Source organism: Thalia democratica, chromosome 2 (assembly GCF_965202585.1).
Source record: "Thalia democratica chromosome 2, ktThaDemo2.hap1.1, whole genome shotgun sequence".
Taxonomy (NCBI): domain Eukaryota; kingdom Metazoa; phylum Chordata; class Thaliacea; order Salpida; family Salpidae; genus Thalia; species Thalia democratica.
The window spans coordinates 57,886,154-57,904,030 of record NC_139166.1 but is presented as its reverse complement, the minus strand read 5'-3'; the positions used below and the strand labels follow the sequence as shown (position 1 = coordinate 57,904,030).

The 17,877-nt window shown below is 29.0% G+C and overlaps 1 protein-coding gene across 1 annotated transcript; it reads left to right on the top strand.

The window, feature by feature from the left end:
- The first annotated feature begins 832 nt into the window (after positions 1-832).
- On the top strand, positions 833-16,937 carry LOC145828781 (ADAMTS-like protein 1). The gene is made up of 18 exons (XM_082936532.1): positions 833-1,083; positions 7,007-7,226; positions 7,312-7,500; positions 8,812-8,983; positions 9,116-9,308; positions 9,723-9,904; positions 10,735-10,856; positions 10,950-11,100; positions 11,285-11,570; positions 11,712-11,968; positions 13,524-13,706; positions 13,960-14,088; positions 14,159-14,374; positions 14,508-14,691; positions 15,940-16,147; positions 16,271-16,389; positions 16,525-16,730; positions 16,836-16,937. The coding sequence occupies exons 1-18, from the start codon at positions 833-835 to the stop codon at positions 16,865-16,867; spliced, it is 3,300 nt and encodes a 1,099-aa protein (XP_082792658.1). The 3' UTR covers positions 16,868-16,937.
- Positions 16,938-17,877: the final 940 nt, after the last annotated feature.

Genomic DNA, 17,877 nt, shown 5'->3' with positions numbered 1-17,877 from the left:
TTATCTGGAACAAGTTATAATTTTCTTATTTTTTACAGCTAGTTTTGTTTTTTAATACAAGAGCAAGTTTAAATGTTTGATTAATTAAAGTTTGAGCAAACACTTTTTTTTTGACAGACAGCTAGTTAAACAGGCTTGATTGTTTAGAGGTAAACCTAATTAGCCTTTATAACTACAACTTAATATATAACTTTTTATTTTGCAGCTCAGTGCTTTAAAAACTGTTTGTTATACTTTTTACTGTCTTCATTTAGCTTTTTGTTCGGCCTTTTTTAAAGTCGTGTTATAAATTTTATAATCGATAAGCAATTGTTATTTTTATATGATAAAAAAATTATATTTTGTTAAGAGATTTGTTCTATACATGTAAGTCAAAAATTTAACTATCATAGTTATTTTTTACTATATAAAGTTAAACTTAGACGAACTTGACAACTGTATATTCTAAACAAAAAGCATATTTTTAATTTAGTTCTAAACAAAAAAGATTATTTATGTTTAAGTTATGGATAAATAACTTTCTAAAATAACCGTTTTGATATATTTTTAATGATACTTAAACTACTTTAAAATAATGATTAAAAGTTCTGGAAAAAAAATCTGAATTGTATTAGTTTTTTTAAGAAAAACTAATTTTGTTCAAGAAAAACAAAAATATGGTACTTTGATTAAACTTAAATATTTGAAAACTATATAAAAACCTATACTTTTTTAGAAAAATAAAACGACTCTCTTGATTATATAAAGATTAAAAAAGACTTCAGGAAGAAATAATACATTGAAAATACCAGCTTTGAGTCTCTGCAGATTGGAAAAATAAATCAAATAAAAAATGATCAGCAAAGTTCTGATTTGTAAACTCATAATAATCACCCTGGCCAATCAGTGTTGCAGCGGAAGCTTGGGTGCAAGTAGCAACACCGAGTCGTCTGTTGGCAAGTTTAGTGATGAGCTTAAACATTTAGATGTATTGGAGCCTGGGAAAGTTGCAATAAGAGAAGTAAAAGAAAGTAGTGCGCCGACGGATCAAAATAAAAGGTCCATTCAGCTCGTTAAGCAGGCTGTCAAGGAAATAAGAGCCCAGTGAGTTTGGCAGTTGATTTTATTTAATTACAACTGTTTGTTTATTTAAACGTAAAAATTTACATCTTGTAAAATAAGACTTTTTCGTTTGTAAAAGTTACACGGATGAACTAAATAATGGTCAGCTACTTTTTTTTTCAGTTTCATTCGATAGCATGTTGTTACAGTAACTTTTTAGCTGTTTGATGCCAAAAATCATTCAGAGCCGACACTTTTAACCTTACCTTACCCTCATCTATTAATTAGTTAAAGAAAACAAAAGGGTCGTGCAAGTTTAAAAGATGGTTTACAAACTTAAAAACGATTTAAGTTTCAAATATTATCTACAGTTTTCTAAACAATACGGTTATATATATATATTTTTTTATTCTGTTTTGTCATAATAACGAAAAGCGAAAAATATTAACTACACCTAGTTCAATAGCCGTTATTAAACATAACTGATAAAATAACTTGTTCAAACTATTGTTAAAGCCTTTGAAATTTACTTAATTAAATATGCAATAAAAACTTTATTGAGCTACTGTTTTCCAAAGGCAAACATCGTATAAATTTCACTCTACTTAAACAACTTACCATAAAAGCAAAGTTGTGTGCTTTACGTATTAAGTTTACTGGATGACTGGGCATATATTTAATTTACTTCTACTGCTTCATTTCATCGTTCGAGTTGAAACGCAACAAGCTTGCTAATTAAACTCAAATATTTGTCGAAACTGTTCTAAGTAGTAATTTGGCTAATCGCGCTTAGGAGGTATGTCATAATTAACAAAACCAAAACTTTATTCATAGCTCAGCTGCGGCCTGCCAATAATAATATTTGAAATCTTAAACCATCGAAACCCAGCAAAACGTCCGATTAAAACCTTTTATTAAAGCGAAACATTTCAAGTATGTGTCTGAGCTCTGCTGAGGAATAGAACAGCCGAGCTAGAATGTAATAAGCACCTTTAAGTTAGTATATTTCCTGTTTTTTTTTCTCGCCGTACATTTGATTTGTAAACTATTTCGTCATGTTTTAATGGGTTTTCACTTATGATAAAGCGAAGGGCCATTTGGTCTATGGCGTAAGTGCGGTGGCAAAAAAGGTATAATTTCATGTCATGAGCTGAAAGAAAATTGTTTTTGTGATGCTCCGAACAAAAGAAACTGTCTAAACAGAGATTTGTAAAGATTTCCATCTGCTAAGAGTTTTCTATTGGTTTTGTTTGTCTAGTTCAATCAAGTTTAAATGTCTTTATTGAAATTATTTGTAGAGGTTATGTATTTTTATAGAAGTATGATAAAATTTGAAAACTTCATATTTTTAACCAGTCATTTAATAATAAAAAAAAAACAATGGTAGCGTTGAAAAAGTATATTTAAAATATTTTTCACAACTAAAAAATATAAATCTATATATAATTATGTATAATAAAGGAGCACTTTACAAATATCACACAATTTATACATAAACCAGAAGTTTAGTGCTTTCTTTTTAGATAATTAAAGTTAATAAGTACGAAAAAATAATTTTATGTTTTACAAAAGTACAAAAATCAAGTAAAGTTATTGCACTGCAATTTCAAACTTGAAAACTCAATTCAGCTTCATTATGCTTGATTTTATTTAGAAAACATGTAATGTAGAAAAAACTGTTAGTGTAAATAAACCGGGAACGATATTGCAGAAGTTGCAAACGTTTACGGATTTTTTGCAAACAAAAAATAAAGTGTCCGATTGTCATTTAAACTTTTGAAAACCGTCGCTTAAAAAGTAAACATCACAGGCAAATTAATACTTGTAGGTAATTGATGTTTGTTTATTTATTAACAAGCTTTGTTTGAAAAGTTATCGATTAATTGACTTAACTATTACAAAGCTTTTCATAAAGTTTTATGTTAAAAAAACATTACGAAAACAAAACTATTACCCGATTTTTTATGCTTAAAAAACGGTTGCTAATCAACAAATTTAGTAAAAAATTTTACAGTTATAGTGCATAGGTTTTTTTGAGTAATAATTGGTTCATTTGTTTTTGGTAAGCTACTAAATTTGAAAATTACAAAATATTACAGTTATGTTTACTTCAACATAATAAAAGTAGATAGTTGAGTTTCACGGAGCTGATATTTATTTAAAAAATATATATATCTTCATTTATGAAAAAAACTTACTAAAACTCTATAAATTTATTTTTACTCTTGTTAAGATGTTTTACAAGGTTGAAAATATTTAGTATTTTTTAAGTAAGAGTTTTATTTTAGTATTCTTTTGATTAGACTAGGCTACTCTACATTGTTAAGCTATTTAATATATCTTGGATCAAAAAATTATATTTACTCAGAAACACTACGTTAAAAAACATCAACCCATAGTAAAATAATCAAAATTTATTAATAGTAACAATACAATACATAGTAAAATTTTAGGAATACAATATCCTGTGTAGCTTTATAAATGATACTATTAAAACATTTGAAAGCCAAAATAACTAAATAAAGTTCATAGTTCTGCAGAAGTTTAAAACTGGTAAACACGAAAAGAATGACTTTAATCAGTTTAAGTAGCAAGATAGAAAACTTTATAATTTAATGTCGGAGGCCAGTCTTGCTTATACGGCACACCCTATATTTGACTGATACTTTGATGTTCAAATGACTTAATCGTAAATGCAATTAAACAAATACACCAAAGATTTTTTAACTTTTACTACCAGTTTCAAGACATTAAAGCACGTTCTGATAACAATAAAACTTTCAGCCTTAGATGTTAGAAACCATTAAACTGCTGTTGAAAGTACTAGCTTTATGATTTAATACCGTACTTAAAGTCTTTTTTGTAACTTTGTTGACAGGTATTAATACTTTTTATAACTGTTATACCTTTAAAACTTAGTACTTGAAAAAGATAGTTATTTAGTAGTGTATGAGTTTTGCACGAGCTACTAGAAAACATTTTGTAGGTGTAAAGAGTGTTTAAAAGTATTTTAGTAAATTAGAGGATCGCATAAACATTGTATGCGTATTGTGTACTAGTTATAAAGCAATTTTTTATCTTATACAAGTATTATTTGATTTTTGTTTATGATATTCAGATAGTTTAAGATTTTTTACTTACATTTATATACTCAGGTTTTCTTATTTATGATTTTTAAGTTATGAAAACTGGACAATATCATAAAAAACCGTTAGAAACACAGGCATTAATAACACAAAATGTATTTGCTTTTATTCAGTTTAGCATTCTAAATTAAAAACCAAAAACTACTAATTTCAAAAAATTATAACTTTTTTCAATTAATTAACCTGCTCTTTTACTGTACTTCACTTCTTACAACAACCTCTTAAACTTTTTTTTTTCTTTTTTTAGTCGCAGTCAGCAAATTGAAACACACGACATCAGTTGAGAGTAGCGTCGTTACAGAAGCCATAGGTAGTCTCATAGGCATGTCTCAGTTTAAAAAAAAACAACAGGCATAATATTTAAAACGTATCTTTAAACTTTTTTTTTCTGACTATTTTTTTTAGATATAGCATTAAATACATGTTTTGTTTTAAAAATTTGTTTTATTACTTTGAGCATACTTACTAAAGTTCTTAAAACTACATAAAATTATATTAACTCAAGTATTAATGTTGATAATATTTTTGCAAACATTTGAAAGGTGTTTTTTTAATTATAGACTTTGTTTAACGCTATTTAAACAAAACAGTTTTGTTTTATAAATTGGGAGTTTTTTATTAATATCTAAGCCTAAGAACTAATAAAAGCTGATATAAATGAATTTTAAATTTAATATGTATTTTAAGATTAAGACAAGTTTAACCTTGGTTGTGGTTTTTTAAAGTATTTTTTATCTGTTAGCCATTCAAACAAAAAATTTGAATTAGTTAAGCTTATCTTATAATACTATAAGCATAAATAATAGTAATATTTTTATTTTAAAAACTGAATCTTGTATAACTTTTCAATAAAAGCTTTATTCTAACTTTCTGCTTAAAAAAAGTGTTGCTTTGAGTTAAAAATTATATAAAAAATAGTTAAAGTTTTTTAGTACCTGTTATATAAATTAATCTACAATTTGAACAAAACCTTATGAAAGAATTTTAGGAGTAAAATAAATTCAAAAAAAATAGTAGCTTTTTCGTCGAGACATGATGCTAGCCTGCATTTATAACAGAAAAAAAATAACTCATGTGTATAATTGTTGATAAAACAACTGATGCGTTTCGTTGTTTATAAACACATTACACTTTACAAATTGTTTTCGGCATTTCTTTTCATTGTAAACACAGTTTTACAAGCAAAATGTTTAGTGAAAAACTTTTTTACTTATCCTTTTTGATATGCATAATTTTTAACCGATAAATAAAAAATATCAGAATTCCTAAAGTAAAAGATTAAAAAAACTGGTGTTAAGGTATGTATAGATAAAAAATTACTTTTTAACTTTTTTATCAAGTTTAAAACTTAGACCTTTGGTCCAGACTTAAGTTTTTGCAGCAAGCTTCGCACAAATTTGACAGGTTTTTGACAGACAGATCTAACAACACATGTTGCATTCGTCAAAATTTTGTTTCATGTCGACACTAACGCAGTTCCATGTGAAAACTACTTTTGCTTTGAGTGCAGCTACCGTTCCGTTGACAGAACGAAAAGAAAAATTACAATTCGCGTCTCGGGTATACAAGAAAGTGCGAAGAAACTTAAAGTAAAGTGCTGCTGTCACACCTCTAAACCAACAAAACGTTTTCGAGCGACTGTTTGCCCGCTGACAGCTGTATTAGAAGTTGTCAGCTGTGCAAAAACAATTTAATAGCCTTGCGCCTTTCGCTTTTCAACGAGTTTGTTGTACATGGGCGCGCGCACAAAGGAAGCCGTATTCAGCTCGGTATTACAATGTAAACTTGGAGTATATATTCAATTGTGATCGCGCGCACGGCTTATCGTGTAGAAGCCTCACGACAGCAGAAGAAAAATTTAAATTAAAAAAAAGATGGTTTACAAAAAAATGTTTACAAAAACTTTGTGTGTTTCAGCGAATTCTAAGAAGTTAGAGGCAGCTGTTTAACAAATTAGAAAACTTTATATTTTTAAAAGCTAATTTTTTTTATCGAGCGGTTAGAACAATCTACTTTTTTTTTACAGAGCTCAGAATGGTATGTATATATCAAGTGTAATTAATTCGAAAAAAGTTGTTTGTTATACTTTTATACTGCTATATACGTCAGTACTTATGCACAGCATACCAATTAGGTAAGCTTGAACTTAGTATTATGCTTAGTTTAAGTTTTGATTGAGTTCATATACGTCAGATTTTTTGCTTTAGAATTTTAGATATGATTAAACTTGTATATAGTATTATGAAACTAAATAAATTTTATTTATTAATATATTTTTTATGTAGAAAATAAACTGATATGTTTTCTAATTTCTCTAAGCTGTTAAGGTAACATGATGTTTGCTCTTAATTATACAAAAATTGTTAATAAAAGTATACTGGTTTCCTAACAAACTTCAGCTTATATTTAAGATTTAACAAGTTTTATTCTTAAGTTTGAGAAACTTAAAAGTTTAAATTAAAGTTGTCTTGTCTTTGAGTACTGAATTCCGAAAAGCTATTTGTCAATGGCGTACTGAATGAAAATACGCGTTAAGTTTGACCTATTAGCCCGTAATTAGTGTAATTGTCGATTAGCATATGTTAAAAAACATTTGCAACCAGTAAATATTTAAATAAGATGTTGTTGAAAAAAGTGTGTGTTTTTAAAAATAAGCATGATGAATTTTCAAGTTATTTTGTTTTCAATACAACTTATTATTTTAAAAGCCTTCCTTAACATCTAAGTGAACTATACTTCATAATAACATCTAACTTCTAACCTTTGAAGCATGATATAAAAAAGAAATAAAAAATAAAAGTTTTCCAACAATTTTTCAGATGGGAAATAGGTCAGTATGGTTCGTGTTCGAAAATGTGCGGCAGAGGGATCAGAAAAAGATCTGTCACGTGCAAGTTCATGCCTGAAAATTCCACTCACCACGTCACCAACGATGACGTCATGCCTGAAATCATGTGCCCAAACCCAAAACCTCAGTCGGTTGAACCTTGCGGGTTCGCTACCTGTCCCCCTGTCTGGATGAAGTCTGGTCTCGGGAAGGTTAGTTTTAAAAATGTTTTTGTAGTTGTGGCGAACAAAGCAAAAAACTTTTTGTTTTCACTCAAACTGATTGAAATTTTTTTAGTGTTCTGAGCAATGCGGCAACGGTTTTCGAGAAATTTTGTTCCTGTGCAAGCAAAGAACAGGAACGGGAAAACTCATTCAGGTATCGTCGGAGTTTTGTATCAAACAGAACAAACCGTATCGATTGACCAGGAGAAAGTGTAAAATTAAAGAGTGCGAACCGAAATTTACTGCAGAAAAATGGAGTGAAGTAAGTTATATTATGTCAACTATATACTTTTTTATGTAAATCAGACACTACTTTACACGTGCTTTAGACTTGGTGATATATGCACTCCTTAGTGTAATAAATGTCTTTTAAAAGTTTTATAATATATACTTATATAATATGGACATCTTAACAAAATAATAAAAACTTTTTTTCCATCTGAGTTTGAACTGTTTTCAATATAGACTGAAATCTCAAATTTTGAATACTTATATTTACTTAGACTAAGCACAAACCGATTTCAAATATCATTTTTTTATTTTGAAACTTTTTTTATATCGTATGAGTGTTTAAATGTTGTTGTAACAGTTTAATATATTATTTGAAAGTTAACATAACAAGAATTTATGTGTGAGACTAAAATTTTGATGCGTAAAAGCAATAACCTTTTGAAGGGTAATAGTATATTTTCTTTAACGGATACTCGCTGTTTCAAATTCATATTGAAAGGTGTTAGAATAAAATTGCATTTATGGAATATTAAGCGAGATATAAGGTGCTCGTGAATATCAAGTAGCAACTTGTTAAACGTCTTAAAACCGTGTAGTCACATGCAGGAATGTGTTTGAACTTTTGCTAAAATTTCACCCGAATGTGAGGAATTCGCTGCACTTTGCCAGCCGAGCACTTGAGCAGGGAATGTTTGTTTTGAGTACAGCTGCGCAAACTTTTTCTAATGTGTAAGTCCTTTATACGAGTGCTGTTAGAATCAACATAAACTTTTGAGATATTTTCAAATTGTAAATGCGCGATCGCAATAGCACTTGTTGAACAAAGATTTTAAGTCATAAGAGGTTTTGAGAAATAGTTTTCGGTTTAATTTAAATTTATGTGTATTTCGTGTTTAAGAAAATGTTTATCGTTTTTTAAACTAAAACTTTAAACCCTGCATTACCTGTATTTCAAGCTTTGCGAATAAAAAGATTAAGTAAATTACACTTAATTTGTTACACTTAATCTTAGCAACTGTTATTTTTCAAGAAACTATCAAAATATTTTTTCTTTTTTTCGAGAATTTCAAACAAGTGAAACAATATTTAAAAACCAAATCGAATAAGTTTTTGTTGTTCGTAACCATACTGCCACAATACAGTTAATATAAGTATAAAAATACTAACCAACTTAAATGTTTAACAACAATAATAATATGATGATATGGTCTAACTATTTCTAATAAAAAAGAAGTAAGTACATGTTTTAATAAACTATAATAACTTTAAGTGTAAAGGCGACTTTTTGTTAATGACTCAAAGTTTTGCGAAAATGCACACTCAAATTCTTTATTTTTTTTAGTGCAAAGGCGACTGCACTAAGTTACGAAAAGGTTGGCAAATAAGGAAAATTGTCTGCATGTACATGAAAAACGGAAGTTGGCACAAAATTGGTGCGAAATCGAAATACTGCAAAAACCTGAAAGTTCCTCCTCATAAAAGACGATGCAAAATGCAATGTCAGACGAGCTTAGGTAACTTTATTCTTGTAATTAAAGACTTACAGCTTTCACTAAATTGAATGTTAATCGAAAATAAATATTTGACATAATTTCAGTGTTTGTATAAAAATAGTTTACTTATTTGTTATTCCACATTAAACACAGCTGCCAGCAGGTATCCAAGTTTTAAAAGCAGAACTAGCATGTTTCCCAACTTAAAACGATTTGATCTTAAAAATCCATCTTTCAAAGTAGTTGTGCAGAAGAACATCAGAAGTCAACCTCTTTACTTAACTCTGCCAGTTAAAGCTTTCGTTATTCCAGGAACAACAATCATTGCAAAATGTGATCAAGAAAAGTAAGTTACTTGTTAAGCTTTACATTAAAAATTCTAAAAACCAAGGCTACTAAGAATTTGTTTCAGACTAAATAGTTTAAACTGGGCTAAAGGTTTAAAACCTTTCAATATTGCTTAGATTTTACCTTTGGTAAATCATTAGTTTTATTTACTTTTTTTACAGCCTGAAAATACTAATTGATTCTTATTTTTATTTATTAAACTTTTATATTATACTTAATTTAATATCATTGAAATCAGTGAAAAATAAACAGCTCAAAGTTTTGTAACAGCTTTTTGCTGTATTTTATTAACCATTAACTATAAAAATTAAGCAAAATTAACTCTTCGCAAGCTTGTAATAAAAGCATACTGTCATCATACTAACTTAATTCAATATGTTTTCCAATAAGTTTACAAATTGTTATTTTACAGCGGTAACAAAGCAAAGACTAGTTGGTTTTTTTATAAAAAGAGGATTGTTAGAAAGAGAGGTAAGATTATGATCACCAAAGATGGATACTTGAAGTTAAACAAATTTAAGTTTAAAAGAAGGTTACTGTTCAAATGCAGTACTGGAAGCAAACACGGCAGTGTGCTGTATTTACAACCTAAAAGTAAGTAAGTTGTTAATAACATTTTTTCATTGTAGTACGTTTGTTTAGTGCAAGTATTTTTCTTGTGTGCTCAAAAAAGATTACATTAACTAAAATCAGTGGTTTTGTTTGTTAGAAAAAAAAAGATAATGACAACTTATTATACTTGGAAATTATTTTCTTGACAATTTTCTGCTTAAAAATAATTATTTTTTTATTGTAAAATCACCTTTATCTTAAACATTCAAACGCGCAATTGCATCAGATCTGTGAAGTGTGTGAAATTGGTGGTAGTGTTTTGATAAGTGTGCCACAAAAGACGCATCGCTTAAGCCGATTTAAAGTGTTCTGTTGCTGTAAATAAACAAATTACCATCTAACGCTTTTAGTGTGATTTTAAGCGCTCACTTTGCGGCTCGTTGGTAAACTAAAAGCAAATTTTTATGAAAAGCAAGCTTTTTGTACTGCTGTCCGTCTTATCTAAACTGTATTTTAATGATTTTTGTGCGGCTTTACACACATTGTACATTTCTATTGATATTAATATCTACATAAAAGCAATTTAGTCTAATATTTAACGTAACTGTTTTCTGTTCCTTATCAAAGGTCTATTACTTTATGATAAACACAAAATAGACAAAATAACAGTTTGTAACAAAATTAATAAATATTATAAAAAGCTCATATAAATAAGAATTTATTTGAGAAAACAGTACTTAGTATAATCTTGTTAAACTTATGCATGCTTAACTAAAATAAAATTACTTAAAATAGTTTCTAAATTTTATGCGTTTTATATTATAAGAAACAAAAGTTTGGCTACTACTTTTCTAAACAAATGCTTATTTTAGAGACTCATAATGAAAAGCCTCAAAAAATAAAGCCTACTGTGAACAAAATAAAACACAGTAAAGAAAAAATCAAAAGTAGTACAATCGTCAATAAGTATCAAACACTTTTTACTAAGAACGAGGTAAAATTTTATTAATTACAGTAAATTTTTGTAAGATTTCTTGTTTACATTACTGTGAGAAACCTCAATTTTTTTTATTAATTTTGATTTTAGCCAAAAAAGCTTGCTGCTCTAACTAGAAGCGAAGTTAACGAAACTTTAAACGCGACTAGAATCAAACCTAAAAAGCACAAGCCCTACATTCAAAACGACTATAGTGTCATTGAAATTCAAGATATTTTTTCTGTCAAAACTGATATGTTCGGTTAGTACTTTTAAATATTCTATGGTCGTAAAGTTTTAAAGTATTTTGTTATTGATGTTTAACGTAAAATCCACAGTTTAAAGTTTTAAACATTAAAAATGTGACAGCACAATTAAGACTTTTAAAAAGAAATAAAAAACTATAAATGTAAAAAAAAATCAGCATGTACAAACTTTATTTTCAGGTTACAGAGAACGAAAGCACCTTCCGTTGGACTCGAAACAATTCACTGTAGTTATCACGACAACACCTCCCCCTACCGACGAAAACGGGGTGAAAAAGGCGCCATCTATCCGCGTTGCGCCGACTATCGACCCACTTCAATACAATGATGATGTCATAGTCAACGTCGGAGGGTCGGTGGTGGTTGTTGGTTCGCGACGGGTGACCATTTTGTGCGAGGTTACAGGGGAATACCCTTTTGAGGTAAAATGGTTGAAGGACGGGCAAGAAATCAGAAACAATGACAGGTTTGATTTATTACTCATACGTTTATTTAAGTTTTAGTTTGTCGTCAATGCCATGAACCTTAAATAAAGTTTCATGCTGACAATTTTATTACACTTAAATATTACTTAGCTGAATTTCATGCAATTTTACTAAAATGGCAGAATAATCAAGCTCGGTGACGAGTCCCTGCGGATATTCAGACCTGAAACTTCGGACACGGGTAACTACGTTTGCTTGGCAACCAACCGGTGGGGAAATGACAGCAGGTCAACATTGTTGTCAGTAACCAACAAACCCATGATTCTGTCCACGACCAGAGATGTTGACGATTTTGTGTCCATGGACTTGACAGTGACAGTTGGGTCGCGTGTCAGGGCAAGATTAGGGGCCCGCGTTGTTATCAGGTGCCCGACTAGAGGTTAATAAAGTGAAATATTATGTTTATCAATTCAACTAAAAATTCTAACACTCTTATTTAGTAATACGAATGATTACTTTTAAGTTTTTTTACAAAAAACAAAGTGGAAGACTACATTACTAAAAAATACATTTTATGAATTATTTATTTTTTATTCACCATAGTATTTGTTAAAAAATTTTGTTTTAATTAATTTTTTTATTTACTTAGAAAACTTACAAACTTTAAAAAATCGTAGAAATAACTTCTATAAATGCTAAAATGTAAATTAAAGTAGATTAATGACTTTTAAATTAGTTCTTACGAGCCCTTATTTAAGATAAATTGTAACTTTTGATCATTTACAATTTCGTGTGAAAATTATATAGATAATAATAAAATGATGTAGCTCATAAAATCAGAAAAATTAAATTAATGTTTGATAACGAAACATTTAAAGACTATTTTCTATTTACTTGCGCTAACAAAGTTTATTTTTATCTGATTGTACATTATGTAAAATTAACTTATAAGAAATAAATTATATTGTATTTAATCAAAATCATATGCTTCATATTTATTTAAATGTAATTACAAGCTTAAATTAGCTTAGTTTTATATTTGTTTTTAGAAAACTAATAAAAAATGATTGTTTTGTTTTAAACCAGTGTTTCGAATATAAAACCCTTACCATTAATTACAATTGATCTTTTGTATTGACCATTCTGAATACTATTAAGAACTTAATTGACGAAGACTTAATCAATATAAAAATTTCCGGTAGTAGTTATGTAGCTATCCAAAAACTTATTGAAGTTTTTTTTTTTTTTACCCTTAAAACTTCAAGAAAAAACCTTAATTGATCAAAATATAATTTCCGCGTTTTCTAATCGTGAAAAAATGATTAAGAAACTACCTTGCAGTCAAATGTTAGTATTTAAGTTTAAAGGTTATCGTTGTCTCTGATTAAGTTTAAAATGTTGGAAAAACTATCATAACAATTTATATACACAATAAGATATAACATCCACACTTTAGTACAGATAGATGCTTTGTTGTAAAATTGAAAGTCAGAAAATTATACGAAACTAAAAGTTATGTCTTAACTCTTAACCTTAAATTATAATGTTTTTTCTTATTAATATCTTAATAAGACAAACTAGCAGATTTGCAAATAAATGTTTAACTTATTATAATAGACAAGATTAATACTAAACTATTTTATTATTGATTGACACTAAGTACAACCATACATTTACCTATAACATATAACTTTCATACTTTTGCATTATTTAAAAAACCATTTCATATATACTGACAATCGTTATTAATATACCAAGTGTTTGTATACTTCTAGTCACAGGTTAAAAAAGCTTTTTATAAGTTAAAAAAAACTTTCTGTGTAATTAAACCTAAATGGATGAAGTTATTTTAGCTTTTATGAAGCAATAAACAATGCTAATGTTGCTATGCCGAACATTTGTTATAACTTGTTTAATGTGGCATAAAGTTCTTACCTTTTTAATTTAAAAAAGTTTAAAAATACAAGTTATTATATTAAAAACAAACGTTACAGGCTCACCAGAACCATTTGTTCAATGGAACAAAGACGTCAACGGTCTTCAAAGAAACTCACAAATTTTAATCGACAATTCTTTGGAAATATTTCCCACCACTTTGGCTGACACGGGACATTTCAGTTGCTTAGCAACAAACCCTTTTGGTAGCTCTTACCAAGCAACTATACTAGAAATTGTCGGTCAGTCATTTTATAAGAATTTTGTAGTAAAATTTTAATTATTTTTTTTCTTGAAGCCTAAACTTTTTTATAGGAAATAACAAAACTTTTTTTAAATTAAACTTTAGCGATTGAAAAATTATAGTTTTAATTTTTCTTAAAGTTACGTTTATAGTTCAGAACCATTATAGTTGGTTTTAAAACTTTAAGTTGAAACTTGTTCGAAAAAAAATTATTAACAAATTATTTTGAAACTATTGAATTGCCCAAACAGACCCGCCTCATATTTCAAATGATGGAGTAGTTCTCAAACCAAATGAAATGAATGGACTTCCAGAACTTTTATTAACCGATTATAATAGTCCAATTTACAGAGTTAAAGCGAACACCACTGTTATGATGGGTATGTATTGCTATTTATCAAACTTGCTAATCAAAAGAAAAAAGACTCATTTAATAAACGCTAACTACAGGTTGTCCATTGACTGGGTATCCGGAACTAACAATATATTGGATGTTCAAAGGAAACGCCATAGAAACAACAAAAAATTCGACAAAATACAAACTTATGCACAACAACAAAGTTCTTCAAATTAAAAACTTTAACACCAACTCAGTTGGCTATTATTCATGCAAAGGTTCAAACGTAGGAGGGGTAAAAAAAGCTTATCTGCAACTGAACATAACTGGTTGGTAAAAAAAACTGATCCCAAATGTACTTTTTACTGTTTGTATAAAGCTAGCCCGTTGTTTTTAATACATAGCTACTTGTAGTTAATAACATACTTGTACGTACTGGGGGTTATAGTTTTTGTCTTTCAGTGTACAAATACGTCGTGGACGGCTTCACCGAATGCACGGACGCTTGCGGCAGTGGCGGCAACATGACGAGCAGACTGGTCTGCATCGAGGATGGTTTGAGAGAGGTGGCGGACTGGTACTGCACCGGAGTCCGCAAACCGAAAGTTGAAACCTTACCCTGCAACAGGGTCGATTGCCCTCCCAGGTAAATGCTTCGGTTTCATGTGCAGTTTTCAATAACGCTTTATTATTATGTTACTAGAGGCATATTTCCATTAGGCTCAATTTGTATTTTCATTTTTATTTTATTAGACAAGGTTTTAGTACACTATGAAAAAAACTTTTTAGTATACACATAGCTTTGTTGATTTTAGTTTAACTTCTTTTTCTTTTCGTTCATTTTATCGATTGATTTATTTATTTTAGGTAAAAGAGTTTATATTAAATGTGTTTAATTGTTTAGCTCGTATGAAATTGTTTAAGCATGTGGTGTATGACTCGATAACTGAAAGGTTTTTTCGTACACCAGATTCTTAGACCAAACGTTTTGAGTGCTATTTTTTATCGTTAAATAAACAATTTACATAATGACGCATTTTTAATACGTTATGAAATGAATTATTATTAGCTCTTTAGAAATGGTTTCATTTAAAGTTTTATCATTTTACAAATTTAAGCTAAGTTTATTCTTTCATTTCGTTTTGAAATAAAATCACTATTTTTAAACAATAACAGTTTAAGCTATATATACATAAAACAATACTCTTAAGCTTATAAAGTTCTGAAATACTAATTCAGTATTTTACAACAAACTGAAGAAGTTTTTACATTTTTTCATCCTTTTTTAATAGCTTAAGCATGCTTTTTAAGTTTCAACTATACGGTTTGTTTCAGTTTTATTCGCTTTGATCATAAAACACGACGTAATTCTTGTCTTTAACTGTTCAGACGAGCGCCTATAATATTACATGATTATTCACGTATTTTAATAAATAAATTGATAATTAGTGTCAGGTATCATCCGCTCATTTATTTTTGTCTTTCATTTTCTGTTATTTTTAGCGCCTTTGTAATGTGTTATTCGGTTTAAGTCTTGATTTGATTGAATTAATCTATAAATTTTCTAACTTTTTCCCATGTTTAAGCCTCCTTTGTTTTTATTTCAGTTGACTGTTTTCAAGTATAACAAACAAAGTTTTTCATCCGAATTTAGCTCCTTACTATATTGCTATATAACAAATTTTTTACTAATTCAAGAATACTTAGTAGAACCTAAATAACATTTTTTAATTTCTATGTTTTTACAAACCAGTTTAAAAAATCACATCTTGTTGGATCATCTTTTTCAACCAATAAAAACTTTAATACAGTTAAACGCTTACCTAATTTTAACAAAAATCATAACAATGCCACTTTATTAAAAACAAACTAATTTTAACATTCATCATAACAGGTATTACGCAAACGAATGGAGCAAATGTTCAGTTGATTGCGGAAATGGAACAAGATTCAGAAAAATATCCTGCGTTGTTCTCATGTCAGACGGAACTGTTCGCCAGGTTGCCATGGAAAGTTGCCGTAGCAACCAGCAACTTCCGCCCCAAAAAGAAACCTGCTTCAGTAACTCGTGCCCGGATTGGAAGCCGAAGCCATGGAAACAGGTATAAAACTGTTTTTTATATTAGTAAACATGTACTGTGGTATATACAATATGAGGCTTTATTAGTTTATTTATTTCATGTAAAAGTTGATAAAATGTTTAGTTTATTATAATCTAATAACAGTGTAGCAAGAAATGTTATGGTGTTGGAATTGGAGTTCAAACAAGACATATTCACTGTGTGGCTAATAACAACAAGGAGTTTCATAAAACTCACTGTAAACATTTACCAAAACCAAATAGGTCGGTATGATGTTATTGTTTTTTTTTTCTTTAAACATTGACTAATTCAAATTCCAATTATTATCTACGCATCATTGTTAAATTAGAACCTTGAGTAAAAGCATGTCCACAATAAATATTTTATTAATTCACAAGAAAACAAAGCTGTTCAAACATCCGATGTCAGCCTGTTTGGAGACCGAGTCCCTGGTCCGTTTGCTCGGCAACTTGCGGCAGTCATGGCATTAAAACGAGAATTCTTGGCTGCTACTATGAGGGCAGGCCAAGTCAGGCGGCGGGTGCTCGTTGCTTAGCAACAACACGACCGGAAGTTGCAGTCCCTTGCAACAGAATACCCTGCGGTGAGAAATAAAATGCTTATGTATTTTTGAATAAAGAGATAAAATATTTTTTTTTTACTTTTCTAAAAACAAATGCGTAGTTTCTTCACAGTTTCAAACTTGCAGGTTGCAATCAAAGTTCAAACATATGTAGATGAGAATGTTGGTATGAACTGATGCCTATGGAACACATGAAAGGAAATGGTAAAATGTTTATAAAGATGTCAGAAAGTTGAGTATTTTTGTAAGAATATAAAAAATTCAGTTTGTTTTTAGATTACTTGTAGCTTGGAAATGTCTCAGGAAGAAAAACAGTTTTTAGTATAATGATTTTTCAATGTACTTTAACTAAGTGTAAAATTTAAATTCAGTTAGGATTTTATTTAAATTGTTACTTATAAAATACTTTGCTTTTTCAAGTTAAAAAAGCTATCAAAATGCAATTTTCACTAGAAAAAAAAGTTGTCCGAACATCCGAACCGAACCGAGTCCCTGGTCCGTTGCTCGGCTACTTGCGGCAGTCATGACATAAAAACGATAATTTTAGGCTGCTACTACAAGGGCAGACCGAAGCAGACCGCCAGGGGGCGTTGCCTAGCGACGAAACGGCCTCAGGTTTCCGACATGCAACAGAATCCCCTGCAGCGAAAATCTTGTGAGAGTACAGGGAAAAATTTAGAATTTATTTTAGTTAAATTTTATAAGAATTGCCCAGAAATATCTTTAGCAAATTTGGTTTTTGTAAAATTTTTTGTCTTTTATTTATATAAGTTTATGAAACTGCAGTCGATGACAATTTTAATTTATGAGACTTTTAGCCTTTCATATAATAAAAGCTTTAAAACTTGCGGGTACTGTTAACAATTTATTTTAAAGATTTTACTCTGACGAATACTAAACTATTAAAGTTTATAAAAACTGCCTTTAGTTTTTAAAGGTATTATAGTCCTAATTAGTATATTGTTTAATTTAGTTTTATTAATACTTGTGTTTCAATTTAGTTTGCTGCTACTTAAAAAAATACTTTTTAAGTTTCTTTAATTGTTTTTCAAAACAGCTTTTGCCTCTAAAGCAAACGATAAGCTATTAAAATTCGCTTAAAATCTCATTAGTTATGAAGTTAAGAAAATATTAAGTAAATTTAAAACCAATTTTTGATTCTAACATA